We start from the raw sequence: 15,091 nt of genomic DNA on the forward strand, positions 1-15,091 counted from the left end.
CAATAAGAAGTAACTAGAATGTAGTGTCACTGAGTTACAAAGCAACAAATGACTGGACATACCCAACTTCGGCATGGTACATTCTGTTGAACTGTTCCCTCTACTGGATGGGCTGCAGTGAACTTTGCTGTACCAATCAACAGAGTTGTAAGAACAAACTGTTTTATGTAAACTGCGCAATACTCTCAAAATGGGCTTGATTGGTTTTGACTGTTTTGAATGAACTGCTACCCTTAACTAAAATCTGGCTTATGAAAATGTTACTGGTTAGAAATTTATAGATACTATTATGCTTGTGGGATGTGAATCCTCTTGTTTGGATGTTCCCGAGCACGGGGTCCCGGGTTCGATTCCCGGCGGGGTCAGGGATTTTCACCTGCCTCGAGATGACTGGGTGTTTGTGTTGTCCTCCTCATTTCATCATCATCCAGGACAGTGGCGAAATTGGTCTGAGCAAAGATTGGGTAATTGTACGGGCGCTGATAACCACGCAGTTGAGCGCCCCACAAACCAAACATCATCATCATCATCATCTTGTTTGGATGTATAAGTGCCATATTGAAAATCATAGTAAATTAAATGAAACTATTAATTAGTGATTTAATTAATTAGTGCCATGCATTATATTGTAAAGTAGGTAAATAAAGAGTAGAATCTAACAGTGGTTAGGGAAAAAACTGCCATGAAAATTGGTAATTGCTCAGAACTTAAAAGTTTAATTATTTCAGAAGGTAATCAGTTTCGGGTAATTTAAAATGTTGCTGGAAGATTGAAATTTTGAATGGTGTTGGCCATTGTATTCGATTCTGCTTATTAGGCACTTACTGAGATGTGGTATTAATTTCAGTGAACTATAACTATCAATCAGCATAATCTATAATCAAACTAAATGATATTAGTGGAATCAGTACAGTGAGAAGAATAAACTGAACAATGAATTTAAATTGAACCTTGCTTGATAATTGATTTGCAAGTTTTCATGTACCTGCAAAGTTTTCATGTACCTACATAAACTGTATGAGAGATAACGAAGTTTAAAAATAGAAAAAAAAATTGATAGTTACTGGGAGCCGATGACATAACATAGGGAGGTACCCACTCATTTCATCTCAACTTTAAAAATAAGAAGGAAGTACAAATTCTTCCTTAACGTAAATATTAATATACTGTAAACATGCTTAAGATTTTCTGCAGCTGAAAATGTTGTTAGCAGCTGATTTTCTCTGTAACAGTTTAGAACTATTCAGTATTAACCAGAGCTGCTGCAATTTTTTTCAGTTGGTGGAAATTTTTGCATTTCCTCTTGATTATCTGCCAACAATACTGTCCCATAGTTCATCAGCGAGCAATATTATGGTGCTACCGAGCATCTGATACATACGTTAACGTATTTCGAGATTCTAGGGGGATTCTACTATGCTTCCTCTGGGTACACTCAGTAACAGAGCATTGGTTATCCAGTGTAACATATTATTAGCCAAATATTCACTGAGCCAACAGTATACCTGCAAAGAGACTTTGTGATCATAACTTGGCTGTTAATCAAGAATGTGCTACTGTGGTTGAATGCCTTTCGGAAATCTAGGAAAATGTAATTTAAATTTCACATGCCTCTACTGTTTACAAGATATATAGAAAAAGGCAATCAGTGTTTTGTGTAAGTATTATTATTATTATTATTATTATTATTATTATTATTATTATCATCATCTTCTTTCCTCTCTCAGACCTTAGGTCTGGTTAAAAATGGAAAGTGACGGGGACCTTGATCAAGCGCGACTTCCTTTTAAATGTACGGTATATGTTACATTGTATTTAGGAACTTTCGGGTTATTGAACACATATCAATAATTATGGATTTCTGTAGTTGTATATATACGTTTGGATGTAGCTGTATTGCGTTGATGTACTGGTGGATATTGTGTAGTATGACTCCTGTAGTTGATAGTATAATCGGTATAATGTCAACTTTATCCTGATGCCACATGTCCTTGACTTCCTCAGCCAGTTGGATGTATTTTTCAATTTTTTCTCCTGTTTTCTTTTGTATATTTGTTGTTTTGGGTATGGATATTTCGATTAGTTGTGTTAATATCTTCTTTTTATTGGTGAGTATGATGTCAGGTTTGTTATGTGGTGTTGTTTTATCTGTTATAATGGTTCTGTTCCAGAATAATTTGTATTCATCATTCTCCAGTACATTTTGTGGTGCATACTTGTATATGGGAACATGTTGTTTTATAAGTTAATGTTGTAAGGCAAGCTGTTGATGTATTATGTTTGCTACATTGTCATGTCTTCTAGGGTATTCTGTATTTGCTAGTATTGTACACCCGCTTGTGATGTGATCTACTGTTTCTATTTGTTGTTTGCAAAGTCTGCATTTATCTGTTGTGGTATTGGGATCTTTAATAATATGCTTGCTGTAATATCTGGTGTTTATTGTTTGATCCTGTATTGCAATCGTGAATCCTTCCGTCTCACTGTATATATTGCCTTTTCTTAGCCATGTGTTGGATGCGTCTTGATCGATGTGTGGCTGTGTTAGGTGATACGGGTGCTTGCCATGTAGTGTTTTCTTTTTCCAATTTACTTTCTTCGTATCTGTTGATGTTACGTGATCTAGAGGGTTGTAGAAGTGGTTATGAAATTGCAGTGGTGTAGCCGATGTATTTATATAAGTGATTGGTTTGTGTATTTTGCTTTATTGTTATTATTATTATTATTCCCCCCCTGCGGGTTCGGGGGTTAGAATAGGCCCGCGGTATTCCTGCCTGTCGTAAGAGGCGACTAAAAGGAGTCTCACATGTTTCGGCCTTATGTGATGGTCCCCTCTCGGGTTCGACCTCCATCTTTCTAAATTATTCCGAAGAGCGAGCCAATTGGGGAAGGGCGCCTTACATGGTGCACTGTATCCGTCGTGCATTGAGACCTTTAGCCGGCTTTTTCGTCGTTGGAATGGTGTCCCACTCGTTTTCCATCTCTTGGGCGAGGATACGTCCCTGGGTGCGATTACCACGCTGCACTCTGCAGTGTTGCTTTTAACTGCGACGACGACCTTGGACATTTTTACATCTAAGATCCAGCACAGCAGCCAGTCCGTTGTGGTGGGGCCGCCATGTACCCTGTTGGTTGTAGCCCCCTGACAACACAGGGATCACTCTACTGATGCCTGCGCCGTTAACTCCCCACATCTGCCAAGGAGTAGATGCCTATCCTCCTGGGGTATCGGGACTCCCGGCAACGGCCATCCTGCCAGGTGGCCTTTGCTGTGGCTGGGTGGCGCCCGTTGGGAGGGCGCTTGGTCGGAGTAGGTGGCATCAGGGTGGATGACCCGCAATGAAGCGTGGTACATCGACTCTCGCTGGTGGCCAGCCGCCAGCAGTCTCTAAGCGTTCTCGGGCTCACTTTAACGCTCGGGCTCACTTTAACGCTCAGAAGTACAATCCGAAAACGTTCCCCTCCCTGGCCTCACCGTGGGAGGAACGTAAATCTCAGGATGGCAGTAGCAGTTATTCGCCCGATTCTTAGTTTGTACGACAGCTGATGGGGAGTCTTTTCTCTCCACAAAGCCTCAGTTCTTCGTCGAGCATTTAGAGGACAAGTTTGGGGAGGTGGAGGGCTTGTCCAAAATGCGCTCTGGATCGGTCCTGATACAAACGGCATCCTCTGCCCAGTCACGACGGTTACTTGCTTGTGACAAGTTGGGGGATATTGCTGTTACGATCACACCACATAAGAGTTTAAATATGGTCCAGGGAGTTATTTACCATAAGGACCTTCTTTTGCAGTCTGATGACAAGCTGCGCGCCAACTTAGAGCGCAGAGGTGTACATTTCGTCCGGCCCGTTCATCGGGGTCCAAAGGAAAATCAGATAGCTACCAGTGCCTTCATCTTGGCCTTCGAGGGTGACACGTTACCGGAAAAGGTCAAGGTGATGGTCTACCGATGTGACGTCAGGCCCTATATTCCTCCCCCGATACGGTGCTTCAAGTGCTGGAAGTTCGGCCATATGTCTTCCCGCTGCACTTCCAGCCTCACATGTCGAGATTGCGGACACCCATCTCATCCCGATACTCCATGTGCCCTGCCTCCCATCTGTGTCAACTGTGGGGAGCACCATTCACCTTGCTCGCCAGACTGCAGAATCTTCCAGAAAGAACGCAAAATCATGGAAGATAAGACCCTGGACCGACTGACTTATACTGAGGCCAAAAGGAAATACGACCGATTACATCCCGTGAGAATGACATCTTGCTACGCCGCTGCTACAACACCTGTGCTCGCCCCATCAGTTTCGCGACTTCCAGCCGGATCGATGAGTGGTACAACTCCTCTTGCCCCCTTGCCAGTGGGGGGCTCTACCCACCGGGTTGCTCCTGTGCCACCTACCCCAGGAGCAACACCATCCCCCCCATCAGGGACGTCCGTCCCTGCTTCTAAGCCGGAGAAGTGTCCAACTTCTTCGGCTTCTCACGCTCGCAAAGGGTCCCTTGGGTCCCTCCCTTCCCAGGTTTCCACCAGTGGGAAGGCTGACGACCGACAGTGGCGTAAGTGCCCACAATCAGCTGGTCGAAGGGCTTCACGATCCTCCTCAGTCCCGGAGACTGAATCTGTGCAGCCCTCCCAGCCAGTTAAACCCAAGGCGCAGCGTGAGAAATCCAAGAAGAGCAGCTCTAAGCCCAAGGAACTCGCAGTGGCAGCCACCCCACCGCAACCTTCCTGCTCTGCGTCTGAGGACGAGGTGGAGATTCTGGCGTCCGCTGAGGTCCTCGATCTCGCCGGTCCCTCAGACGCCATGGATAGCACTAGCACAGGTGCTCAATCGGAGGCAGCAGGTGACTCAGCGGTGTAATCTGCCTTCCCAGTCCCGTCATGCCTTTCACAGACATGGAAAATACCATCCTCCAGTGGAACTGCAGCGGTTTCTTCCACCATCTAGCTGAGCTCCGGTAGCTTATCAGCCTTCACCCTTTCTTCTGCATTGCTCTTCAGGAAACTTGGTTTCCAGCGATGCGAACCCCCGCCCTCCGAGGCTATCGGGGTTATTATAAGAACTGAGCAGCTTATGAAAGGGTGTCTGGTGGCGTCTGCATCTATGTCCTTAACTCTCTTCACAGCGAGTCTGTCCCTCTACAAACAACTCTAGAGGCTGTCGCTGTTCGGGTGTGAACGCCACAGGCTATTACCGTCTGCAGTCTTTACCTTCCACCGGATGGTGATGTCGTGCAGCATGAGCTGGCTGCACTGCTAGCCCAATTGCCGCCACCTTTCTTGTTACTGGGCGACTTCAACGCCCATAACCCTCTGTGGGGTGGATCACTGGCAACAGGTCGAGGCGCCCCCATTGAGCATTTATTGGCACAGCTTGATCTTTCACTCTTAAATGATGGTTCCTTCACACACTTCAGCGTGGTGCACGGCACGTACTCCGCCATCGACCTTTCGATCTGTAGCCCTCGCCTCTTACCGTCTGTCCAATGGAGTGTGCATGATGACCTGTGTGGCAGTGACCACTTTCCGATCCTTCTGTCACTGCCACAACGTCACTCTTCTGGGTGCCCCAGCAGATGGGCTATGAATAAGGCTGACTGGGATTTGTTTTCCTCCACTGCCGCTATTGAGCCTCTCTCTAGTGATGACATTGATGCGGTGGTTCAATCGGTCACCACTGACATCGTTACTGCTGCCGAATCTGCCATTCCCCATTCTTCTGGGTCCCCTCGGCGGAGGTCTGTGCCTTGGTGGTCGCCTGAGATCACGGAAGCGATTAAAGATCGCCGGTGGGCGCTCCAGCGTCACAAGCGACATCCCTCCATAGACCACCTTATCGCCTTCAAATGGCTGCGTGCGCGGGCCCGCCTCCTTATCCGGCAAGGCAAGAAGGAGTGGTGGGAGCGGTATGTGTCCACCATTGGCCTCCATGTCACTCCATCGCAGGTCTGAGCCAAGATTCGACGCGTCTACGGCTATTGGACCCCTGCCAGCGTCCCTGTGCTCTCACTGAATGGAGCCGTTTGTACTGACTCCGACGTCATTGCAAACCGCTTAGCAGAGCATTTTGCTCTGAGTTCTGCTTCTGCGAATTACCCCCAGGCCTTCCGCTCCATTAAAGAGCGGATGGAACGTCGGAGCCTTTCTTTTCGCACCCACACTTCTGAATCCTACAATGCTCCATTCAGTGAGTGGGAATTTCACAGTGCCCTTGCCGCTTGCCCTGATACCGCTCCCGGGCCAGATCGCATCCACTGTCAGATGCTGAAACACCTTTCAGTGGACTGCAAGCGACGCCTCCTCGACCTTTACAACCGTCTCTGGGTCGAGGGTGAGTTTCCGTCGCAATGGCGGGAAAGCATTGTCATCCCCGTTTTGAAACCGGGCAAGAGCCCTTTGGAGGTGGACAGCTACTGCCCCATTAGCCTCACCAACGTTCTTTGCAAGCTTCTCGAACGGATGGTGAGCCGGCGCTTGAATTGGGTACTGGAGTCTCGGGGCCTTCTGGCTCCATCTCAGGGTGGGTTCCGTAAAGGCCGCTCCGCCGCCGACAATCTGGTGAGCCTGGAGTCGGCCATCCGTTCTGCCTTTGCCCGCCGTCAGCACCTGGTCGCTGTCTTTTTCGACATGCGGAAGGCATACGATACGACATGGCGCCATCACATCCTTTCTACGCTTCATGGATGGGGTCTTCGGGGCCCTCTGCCGAACTTTATCAGAAATTTTCTGTCGTATCGTACCTTCCGCATGCAAGTTGCGGCCTCTCATAGTTCCTCTCGAGTCCAGGAGAACGGGGTACCACAGGGATCTGTCCTCAGTGTCTGCCTGTTTTTAATCGCCATAAACGGGCTCGCTGCAGCCGTGGGAAATTCTGTCTCCGCTTCCCTGTATGCTGACGACTTCTGCCTTTACTACAGCTCTACTGGCATTGCCGCTGTTGAACGTCAGCTACAGGGCGCTATCCGCAAGGCGCAGTCTTGGGCTGTAGCTCATGGGTTCCAGTTTTCCGCAGCCAAGACGTGCGTTATGCATTTCTGCCGGCGACGTACTGTCCACCCGGAGCCGCAGCTTTCTCGTAACGGCGAACTTCTTTCAGTGGTGGAATCACACAGGTTGTTGGGGGTGGTTTTCGATGCCCGGTTGACTTGGCTGCCTCATATCCGGCAGCTCAAACAGGCGTGTTGGTGGCATCTCAATGCTCTGCGATGTTTGAACCACACCCGCTGGGGCGTCGACCGATCTACCCTGTTCCGGCTCTACCAGCCATTAATCCAGTCTCGTCTGGATTATGGGAGCCTGGCTTATGGCTCAGCCTCCCCATCTGCATTGTGGGTGCTGGACCCAATTCTCCATAGCGGGATACGCATTGCCACTGGTGCTTTCCGCACCAGCCCTGTGGACAGCATACTAGTGGAGGCAGGTGTCCCTCCACTGCGGTTACGACGCCAACAATTACTGGCTGCTTATGCTGCCCATGTTTTTAGCTTGCCCGGGCATCCAAATTACCGTGTCCTGTTCCCGCAGTCAGTCGTCCATCTGCCAGACCGTCGGTCCCGGTCGGGCTGTCCGATCGCCGTACGCGTCAAGGAGCTTCTCTCCGGGCTTGGGTTTTTCCCTGTTCCACCTCCTTTCCGGGCACCTCTGCGTACACCCCCGTGGTGTGTTCCTCGCCCTTGCCTTCGGCTCAACTTGGCACAGGACTCAGTCCCTCCAGAGGCCTTCCGCTGCCGCTTTTATTCCATCCTGGCCACGTATCAGGGCTCTGGAATTGTTTACACTGACGGTTCGATGGTTGCTGGTCGTGTCGGATATGCGCTAACTCTAGGGGACCATTCCGAACAACGTTCCTTGCCGGATGGCTGCAGCGTTTACACTGCTGAGCTGGTTGCCATCTTTCGTGCCCTAGAGTATATCTGCTCCTGCTCAGGTGAGTCCTTCATTATCTGTAGCGATTCCCTGAGCGGTTTACGAGCTCTCGACCAGTGTTTCCCTCGTTCTCTTCTGGTGATGGCTATCCATGAGTCCCTGCATACTCTTGCGCGTTGCGGCCGCTCTGTGGTCTTCGTGTGGACCCCCGGTCATGTTGGTATCCCGGGCAATGAACGTGTTGACCACCTGGCCAAACAGGCCACCAGTGAACCCACCCTGGACATTGGCCTCTCGGAGGCTGATTTGCGGGCAGTCTTCCGCCGCGAAGTTCTCTCGCTTTGGGACACTGAATGGCGCAATCTGCCCACGCCAAACAAACTCCGTTCTCTCAAGGCGACGACGCATGTGTGGCAGTCATCCATGCGAGCCACTCAGTTGTTCTTTGTCAGCTCCGCATTGGACACACCCGAATGTCTCACAGTTATCTATTGCGTTGTGAGGACCCGCCTCTCTGTTGCTGTGGGGCGGTTTTGACGGTGGTGCACATTTTATTAACTTGTCCGCTTTTAACTGTGCTCAGGCAGACATTTGCGCTGCCTGATATGCTCCCTGCCCTTTTACTAGATGACCCTGCTATGGCTGGCTTAGTTTTACGTTTTATTCAGGCAGGGGGTTTTTATCGTTTACTCTGAGTGTTTGTTATGTTCTTTTGTGTTGATTCTGGCCATTGGCTTACGATTTTAATCTGAGTTTTTAATGTGTTTCTCGGTGGTTGGCTTTTCCTCTTTTTCTTTTTTTTTCTTTTTTTTTTTTTTTTTAAAAAAATGGTCGGCCAACCACTGTCACACACTGTGTGATTTTAGTTTGTCTTGTCTGGTCTTTGTCTAAGTCTCTCTTGTTCTGTGTTGTCTGTGCTCTATTCTGTTACTCGTTTTTATTCTCTGTGGGTGTTTTTCGTATTTGGAAAAAGGGACCGATGACCATCGCAGTCTGGTCCCTTTAATCCCACGAACCAACCATTATTATTATTATTTTCCCCTCCCAGGCACATCACAATATTTGAACTTAGAATATGCTCAAGGATCCTGCAGTGGGCAGATTTTAGTGATTTTATTCTGCATGTCCGTGACATTTCCCAGATAATTCTTTTTGTATTTTTGGGAAACAGGAGAGATTTACTTTTTTTTTTTTTTCTTTTCCAGTAATGTGGAACTGTTTATGCAAGATACATGCAAACTTGGAAAGTGGCTAACTCCAGAGTGTAACCAGTATAAAATCTAAATGGAATTCTATCAGTGCCTCTTTCACTTGTTCACTTCAAATAGTATAGATCATTTTTCAACACCAGTCATGCTTATTATCAATATGTAATTTTTTGGTCTGTGTAATGTTCACATTGCTTTGGTGGTATTCAAATACAGGTTTTAAAAAGTTTTCGATGGTGTTGAGCCACAGTCAATGCAGTACTTCTTAAAAGAGTAAACTGTCGTTTGACTTTGTATTACTATATTTATCTGCTGTACTATCTAGATTTTTGCTTGTATGCCATTATCAATAAATTGGTAGGTCATTATGATGTCATATCTGTTAAGGCAGTCCAAAGCAGGCGAACTAGACTAACACATCTTAATCTTGGACTACCTTAACAGATATGACATAATAGTGGTCTAGTGAATTTAGCATTGTACTTGGTACAATTACATTACATCTTAGATATGTTAGGCTTGATTACCTGCTTTGGACTGCGTTAACAAATATGACATAATAATGGCCCAATAGCTTTTAGCATTGTTCTTGATAATGGCAGAAAAGCCAAAAACCTTAATAGTACAGAAATTGTAATAATGCGCAGTCAGATGGCTGTTTACTCTTTCAAAGAACATGTTTTAAAGTGAATTTAGTATGTCTTTCTGTCTGCTGTCTGCAGTTTTATCACCACACTGTGATTCACACTCCTTACCTGTATAGTGCAACTTTTGAAGTCTCCACTGTATAATACATATTGAGGAGTCTACAGCTGAACTTATTATAGAATCAGTGAAATCTCTGGTTTAGACGCTCCACTCAGCTCCAGGTCAGAGGGTTCTAATCAGTGCTCAGAATGATGATGCAAATCGACAGATGTGCTGAAACTGCACAAATGAAGCTAGCTGTCATCACCAGTTCTCTGGATAGAACCAAAAATGACATCAGAACCCAAGCAAACGTCCCTGGTGGTGACATCAGCAACTGATGGCAACCAGTGCTTCCAGTAGATCATGGGATGGTCTCTTCCAATCAGTAGGCACTCCTCCCGAGATACACACTGAGTACACATTTGATTCATCGTCCTATCATGGCACAATTGCTGTAGGAGGGCCCAAAATGGGTCGAACATTGGTACAGTCTACTGCTAAAAGCCCCTTTCTCCCATCTTTTGGTGTCCTGTCTTTGACAGGAGAGACTGTTACACTAGCAGGAGATGCAAATCTAAATGACTCTGTCTCATCTTTGGGAGACAATGCCTCAGATCTGTTTGTTAAAAGTGTAAGACTGTCTTGTTGATCTTTGGCCACATCCTTACTTGCAAAATAGCTTCATGTCTTGGAACAGTTCTCCACCCACTATTGGTGTGATGACTTGGTGCCAGACCAATGTTCTCTGTGGAACATGACAGCTGGCAAGCTCTCTGGCATATTCGCAACAGGAGTTTGTTCTTTCCATCACTAATACAATTGGTCAATGTAGCTTCCATCTATTTGCGAACAGCAAGTGAAGCTTTCATCGCAATCCCTCAGTGGCCACAACTGTAGCTATATCTGCTTGTGCACTGAGCTCTTTCAAAGAGGAAAGTAGAGGATTTAAAGCCAAAAACAGATAATGCTTATAAATGAGCACTACTAATAAATATTTCATCACGTAACACTAAATTATCCTGTAGGTAATAATTTTTGTTCTTTGTGACACTGCTAAACAATATGTAGCAACAACAGTAATCTAAACCTGTTAAACTTCCACTGAGGCTCTTCCATATGTCATACCTCAATTTGACATATGCTTCAGCAGTTGATTTGCACCAAGAAATAACCAGTTTCAGCAAGTAATGGTGTGGCATGGTTTCTTGGTTCCCATTGTGTAATTGTAACTGCAAATCAAAAGGCTTATTATTCATTTTTGACTGGTTACTGAGGGTTTATTCCATACATAGCATGCCTTGGATGTCACCCATGATTCAGCCTGGTACTAAAATTACTTCTAGACTGTAAGAAATACACACTATGTACTCAAAAGTACCCAGGCACCCCTATATAATGTGGAATTTAGCATTGTGTGTCATGAGAGGTGTAGCCAGCAATATAAATGGAAGTGGAGAGTATTATGTCATTAATAGAGAAGCAGTAACAGCAGAATAAATTGGTCCGCAGAGTTCAGTGACTTTGAACATTGACTAGTCATTGGATACTGCCAGAGTAACATATCCATATCATTTTTGAATCCTTCTAAAACTATCCAAGTTGACTGTTGATAGTATGATTGGGAACTGAAAATTAAGGAAAAACCACAGGTAAACCAATACCAGGCAGACCTTACGTACAGAAGAAAGGGGCATGGAGGTTCTAAAAAATATCACATGAAATCAGGAGGAAGAATCACTAGAGTGCCAGAGTGCTACCAGCAGTCAATCTAGCACAGTAATAGTGTGTATGGTTTGAAAAATGCTGGGGTACCAAGGTCAAGCAGCTCCTTAAAAATCCACAAATTTCCTTATTAGTTGTAAGCAAAGTTTGAGAGGGTTTAAAGGGTGATGCCACTGGACAGTGAAGACTGGAAATGAGTGATTTAGAGTGATACCATGTCACAAACATTAATAATTTAAGGTATATGTAAATTGCAGTTGAAGTTGCTGTTAAGAAATGTTTTAATTTTTACTGCCAGTTACATTCTGTGAACACCCGTAAGTGGCAAGTCTTGAGGACCTTGCCGAGACTGTTGATACATGTGAACAGTTTCAGTAGCATGTGGTTTTTGGAAGGGAATAGTAGCACTGTCTTCCCCAATTGTTGATCACAATGCTGTTGAACTGTTGTCTCAAAAACTAACATTCCTTTCCATTTTTATCAGTTAATTCTGGTCACTTCTGGTAACATGGATGGGCATACTCTGTAGGACCTCTGGAATTGTCATGTGTTAAAGACAGTGTGTGAACCAACCATTATACCATAATGTTTGATTTGAAGACTGGCGAGATATTTTCATAATTCACTCTTTGTCAGCTGGTGAAATGGTTACATAGTAGAGTCAGTGAAAGATCACCTCTCACAGCTGGCAGTGCTGTTGCCAGCTTTCAGCTGTGAATTGCAAATGGGGGCAGGCAAGGTGAAAGAATAGAATTATGAAGATACTGAGGCAGTGCCATAGAGACTTACACAAGTTTGGTTGATTACTTAAAGTAGACACAGGAAACAGCCACTTCAAGCCCACTGCTAGTGTCATGGATCTTCTTTCACCACCTGTGCTACAGTAAGCTTTAGTAGCGTTGAAGAAGTAGTAGTAAAGATCAGTAAAATAAAAAATAAAAATAATTGAGGCATTGGTCTTTGCCTTGACAAACCCATGCATCGAAACAGTTTTTTACCTGCCCTTTTCCATAGATTCACTGCTGTATAACATTAGCAAGATTCTGCCTCGAGTTCTTATAAAATTTTTGGGCAGAAGAAATTTTTGTCATATTAAGATTCTGTTTTATTCATAGTTAACAAAAACTGTTAATGCTTTTCTGAAGTAATAAAAAATTTGGATGTTGTAGAACCAAATGCATTGAGCTAAAGGATCTTTGGAGAAATTTTTGTTTTTATAAAAGATATTTTCCATACTTTACAAAACTTATCAATCCATCTTCGCATCAGCACAGCCATTAAACTACATTTTTATAATGAATTTTTCTTCTGTTACAATAAGAACCCTGATTGGAATATTGGAATGGGTATACAAGGGGTCCCAGGAAGGATAGTCAATATTCAGGGATATGGTACAAACAATAATTTGAAACAGAAAATTTCATATGGCAGATGCCCTGTTCCGAACGGTTTCAGAGATAGAACACGTTAACTGGGATATACGTTTCTGTTTATTTTCTTTATTACTCAATACATTTTCAGGTGTACACATGTAAATTAGTGAGTAAACATTATAGCGTGTGTTTTGCAAAGTATAAATAGAAAAATACATACCTTTAACACATTCACCTCAAAGCATTATCATACTCTTCACATTACAGCTGTTGTACAGTTAATGATAAATGTTCAAATATCCCACTGACAACCTCAGTGCATATGTGCACACTTGTGAGACAATGTTGCATTGCTTGTATGAGGGCCTCTGGACATTCCCTAATAAGGGCAGCACTTCCATGATGCGACCAAGTGGTTCATCTTGCTTATTCACCTTTCATTTGTATGACTTGGATTTCATCTGACTCCATAAACAAAAATCAGATGGCATAAAGTCTGGCGATCTTGATGGTTAGTTAATTATAATACAGTGACCAAGAGGTAGGGTGGGTAACACATGAATGTGTGTGCCAGTAGACAAAAAACAAATATACATTAAATGTGTTCTATCTCAGAAAGCATTCAGAACAGGGCATATGAACATATGAAGTTCTTTCCTTCAGTTGATCATTCGTGTCAGACCGGGCTGCGGTGGCCGAGCGGTTCTAGGCGCTTCAGTCCCGAACCGCGTGACTGCTACGGTCGCAGGTTCAAATCCTGCCTCCGGCATGGATGTGTGTAGTGTCCTTAGGTTAGTTAGGTTTAAGTAGTTCTAAGTTCTAGCGGGCTGATGACCTCAGATGTTAAGTCACATAGTGCTCAGAGCCTTTTTTAGCATTCGTGTCATATCCTTGAATATTCCTCCTGGGATACTGTGTAGAGACAAAACACAGACAGTATTATTGATCAAACAGTGGGCACATAAATAAGGAGGGTTTGTGTACTCAGTGCTCTCAAGAAGTAATTTAAAACTGAAGTTGTGCTTGTTTGTAAGACTGTCATTTGCTTAATATTTCAACAGAAAGAATTTTCTTCTCTTATGACATACAGTTGCTGATTGAGTGTAACTTGGTACCAATGAATCCTCACAAAGAAATTTAAATTAATGCTTTGGATTGTATGATAATGTCATGTTTTGTTAAAAATTGCTGTTTCACTTTTCACGAACAGGAACTGCTGAAATACATTAAAGGACTGGATATTCCTGGAGCTGTATTAATTTTTCTTCCTGGATGGAATTTAATATTTGCTCTGATGCGGCATTTGCAGCAGCATCCTGTGTTCGGTAAGTGTCTTGAAATAAGCATTACATTTTAATCAATTTACAACAATTAAAATGTTTCACAGTAAACATTTTTACAAGTACAAATAAAAATGTCAGTGGCAGAAGAGTAATGTGATAAAGGTGCAGAAGCCTAAGTTAACTTTGACATCTCAGAAGTTGATAAATTTTCTTAGAGTTCAGAAGGGAAAGCTAACCTGTGGAGCTGGTCAATCTAGAACACACGGATCTGGTGTGGTAAGCGGCTAAGCACAGTAACTGAATATTTATTGGTTTACTTAGTTTACACTGGTGTACAGAAAATTCATATTTCTTTTTCTTAAATATTAAAACCAATAATCCTTCAAACATTAATATCATGCAAAAATATTATAACATAACATCTTTTAAAATATTTAAAAATAATTTCTGAAATTCTAAATTAACCAAAATTTCCCTTCATTTTAACTTTAGAACTAATAACCTTCAAACAAAATATTATAGTGATCCAAGGTATTTAGAATAATCACCAAAATTGTAGATTGCCCAGGTTTCCTTTTCGTTTAAACATTAAAGCCAATATCCTTAAAAATTTAAAACCATCTAAGGTGTTCTTTCTAAACCTAGTAAGCTTAAGTTCAGAAACTCTTTCACTTAGTGCCCCATAACTGGCCACAGGGATACTCAGTTGTGAATGACTTCATGCCAGTCAAGCAATCTGGTTGTGAGAAAGCAAAGGTTACAGTAGTTACAGAATAACTAATAACAAATTTAATTGTAATTTTCTGAAGCATACACATCTCCTTTCATCAGTACATGGCTCACTTTACTGCAGTCCCAAGCTAAGGACAAACTCGTAAACAACAAATTATCACTTTCAGTCTTAACTAACTTTACGTTCACCGGGCCGCTTGAACATGAGGCAATTTGGAGCAA

General features: G+C 43.9%; 1 protein-coding gene across 2 annotated transcripts in view; it reads left to right on the top strand.

Annotated features, from left to right (window-relative positions):
• The window catches only part of LOC126185629 (dosage compensation regulator), a 220,825-nt gene that overhangs the window by 132,123 nt on the left and 73,611 nt on the right, over nucleotides 1-15,091 (top strand). For both annotated transcript variants that reach the window (XM_049928144.1, XM_049928143.1), the window contains one exon: nucleotides 14,065-14,179. In XM_049928144.1, the coding sequence (XP_049784101.1) occupies nucleotides 14,065-14,179 (115 nt within the window). The remainder of the gene's footprint in view (nucleotides 1-14,064; nucleotides 14,180-15,091) is intronic.

The sequence above is a fragment of the Schistocerca cancellata genome, chromosome 1, assembly GCF_023864275.1.
Source record: "Schistocerca cancellata isolate TAMUIC-IGC-003103 chromosome 1, iqSchCanc2.1, whole genome shotgun sequence".
NCBI classification, from domain to species: Eukaryota; Metazoa; Arthropoda; class Insecta; order Orthoptera; family Acrididae; genus Schistocerca; species Schistocerca cancellata.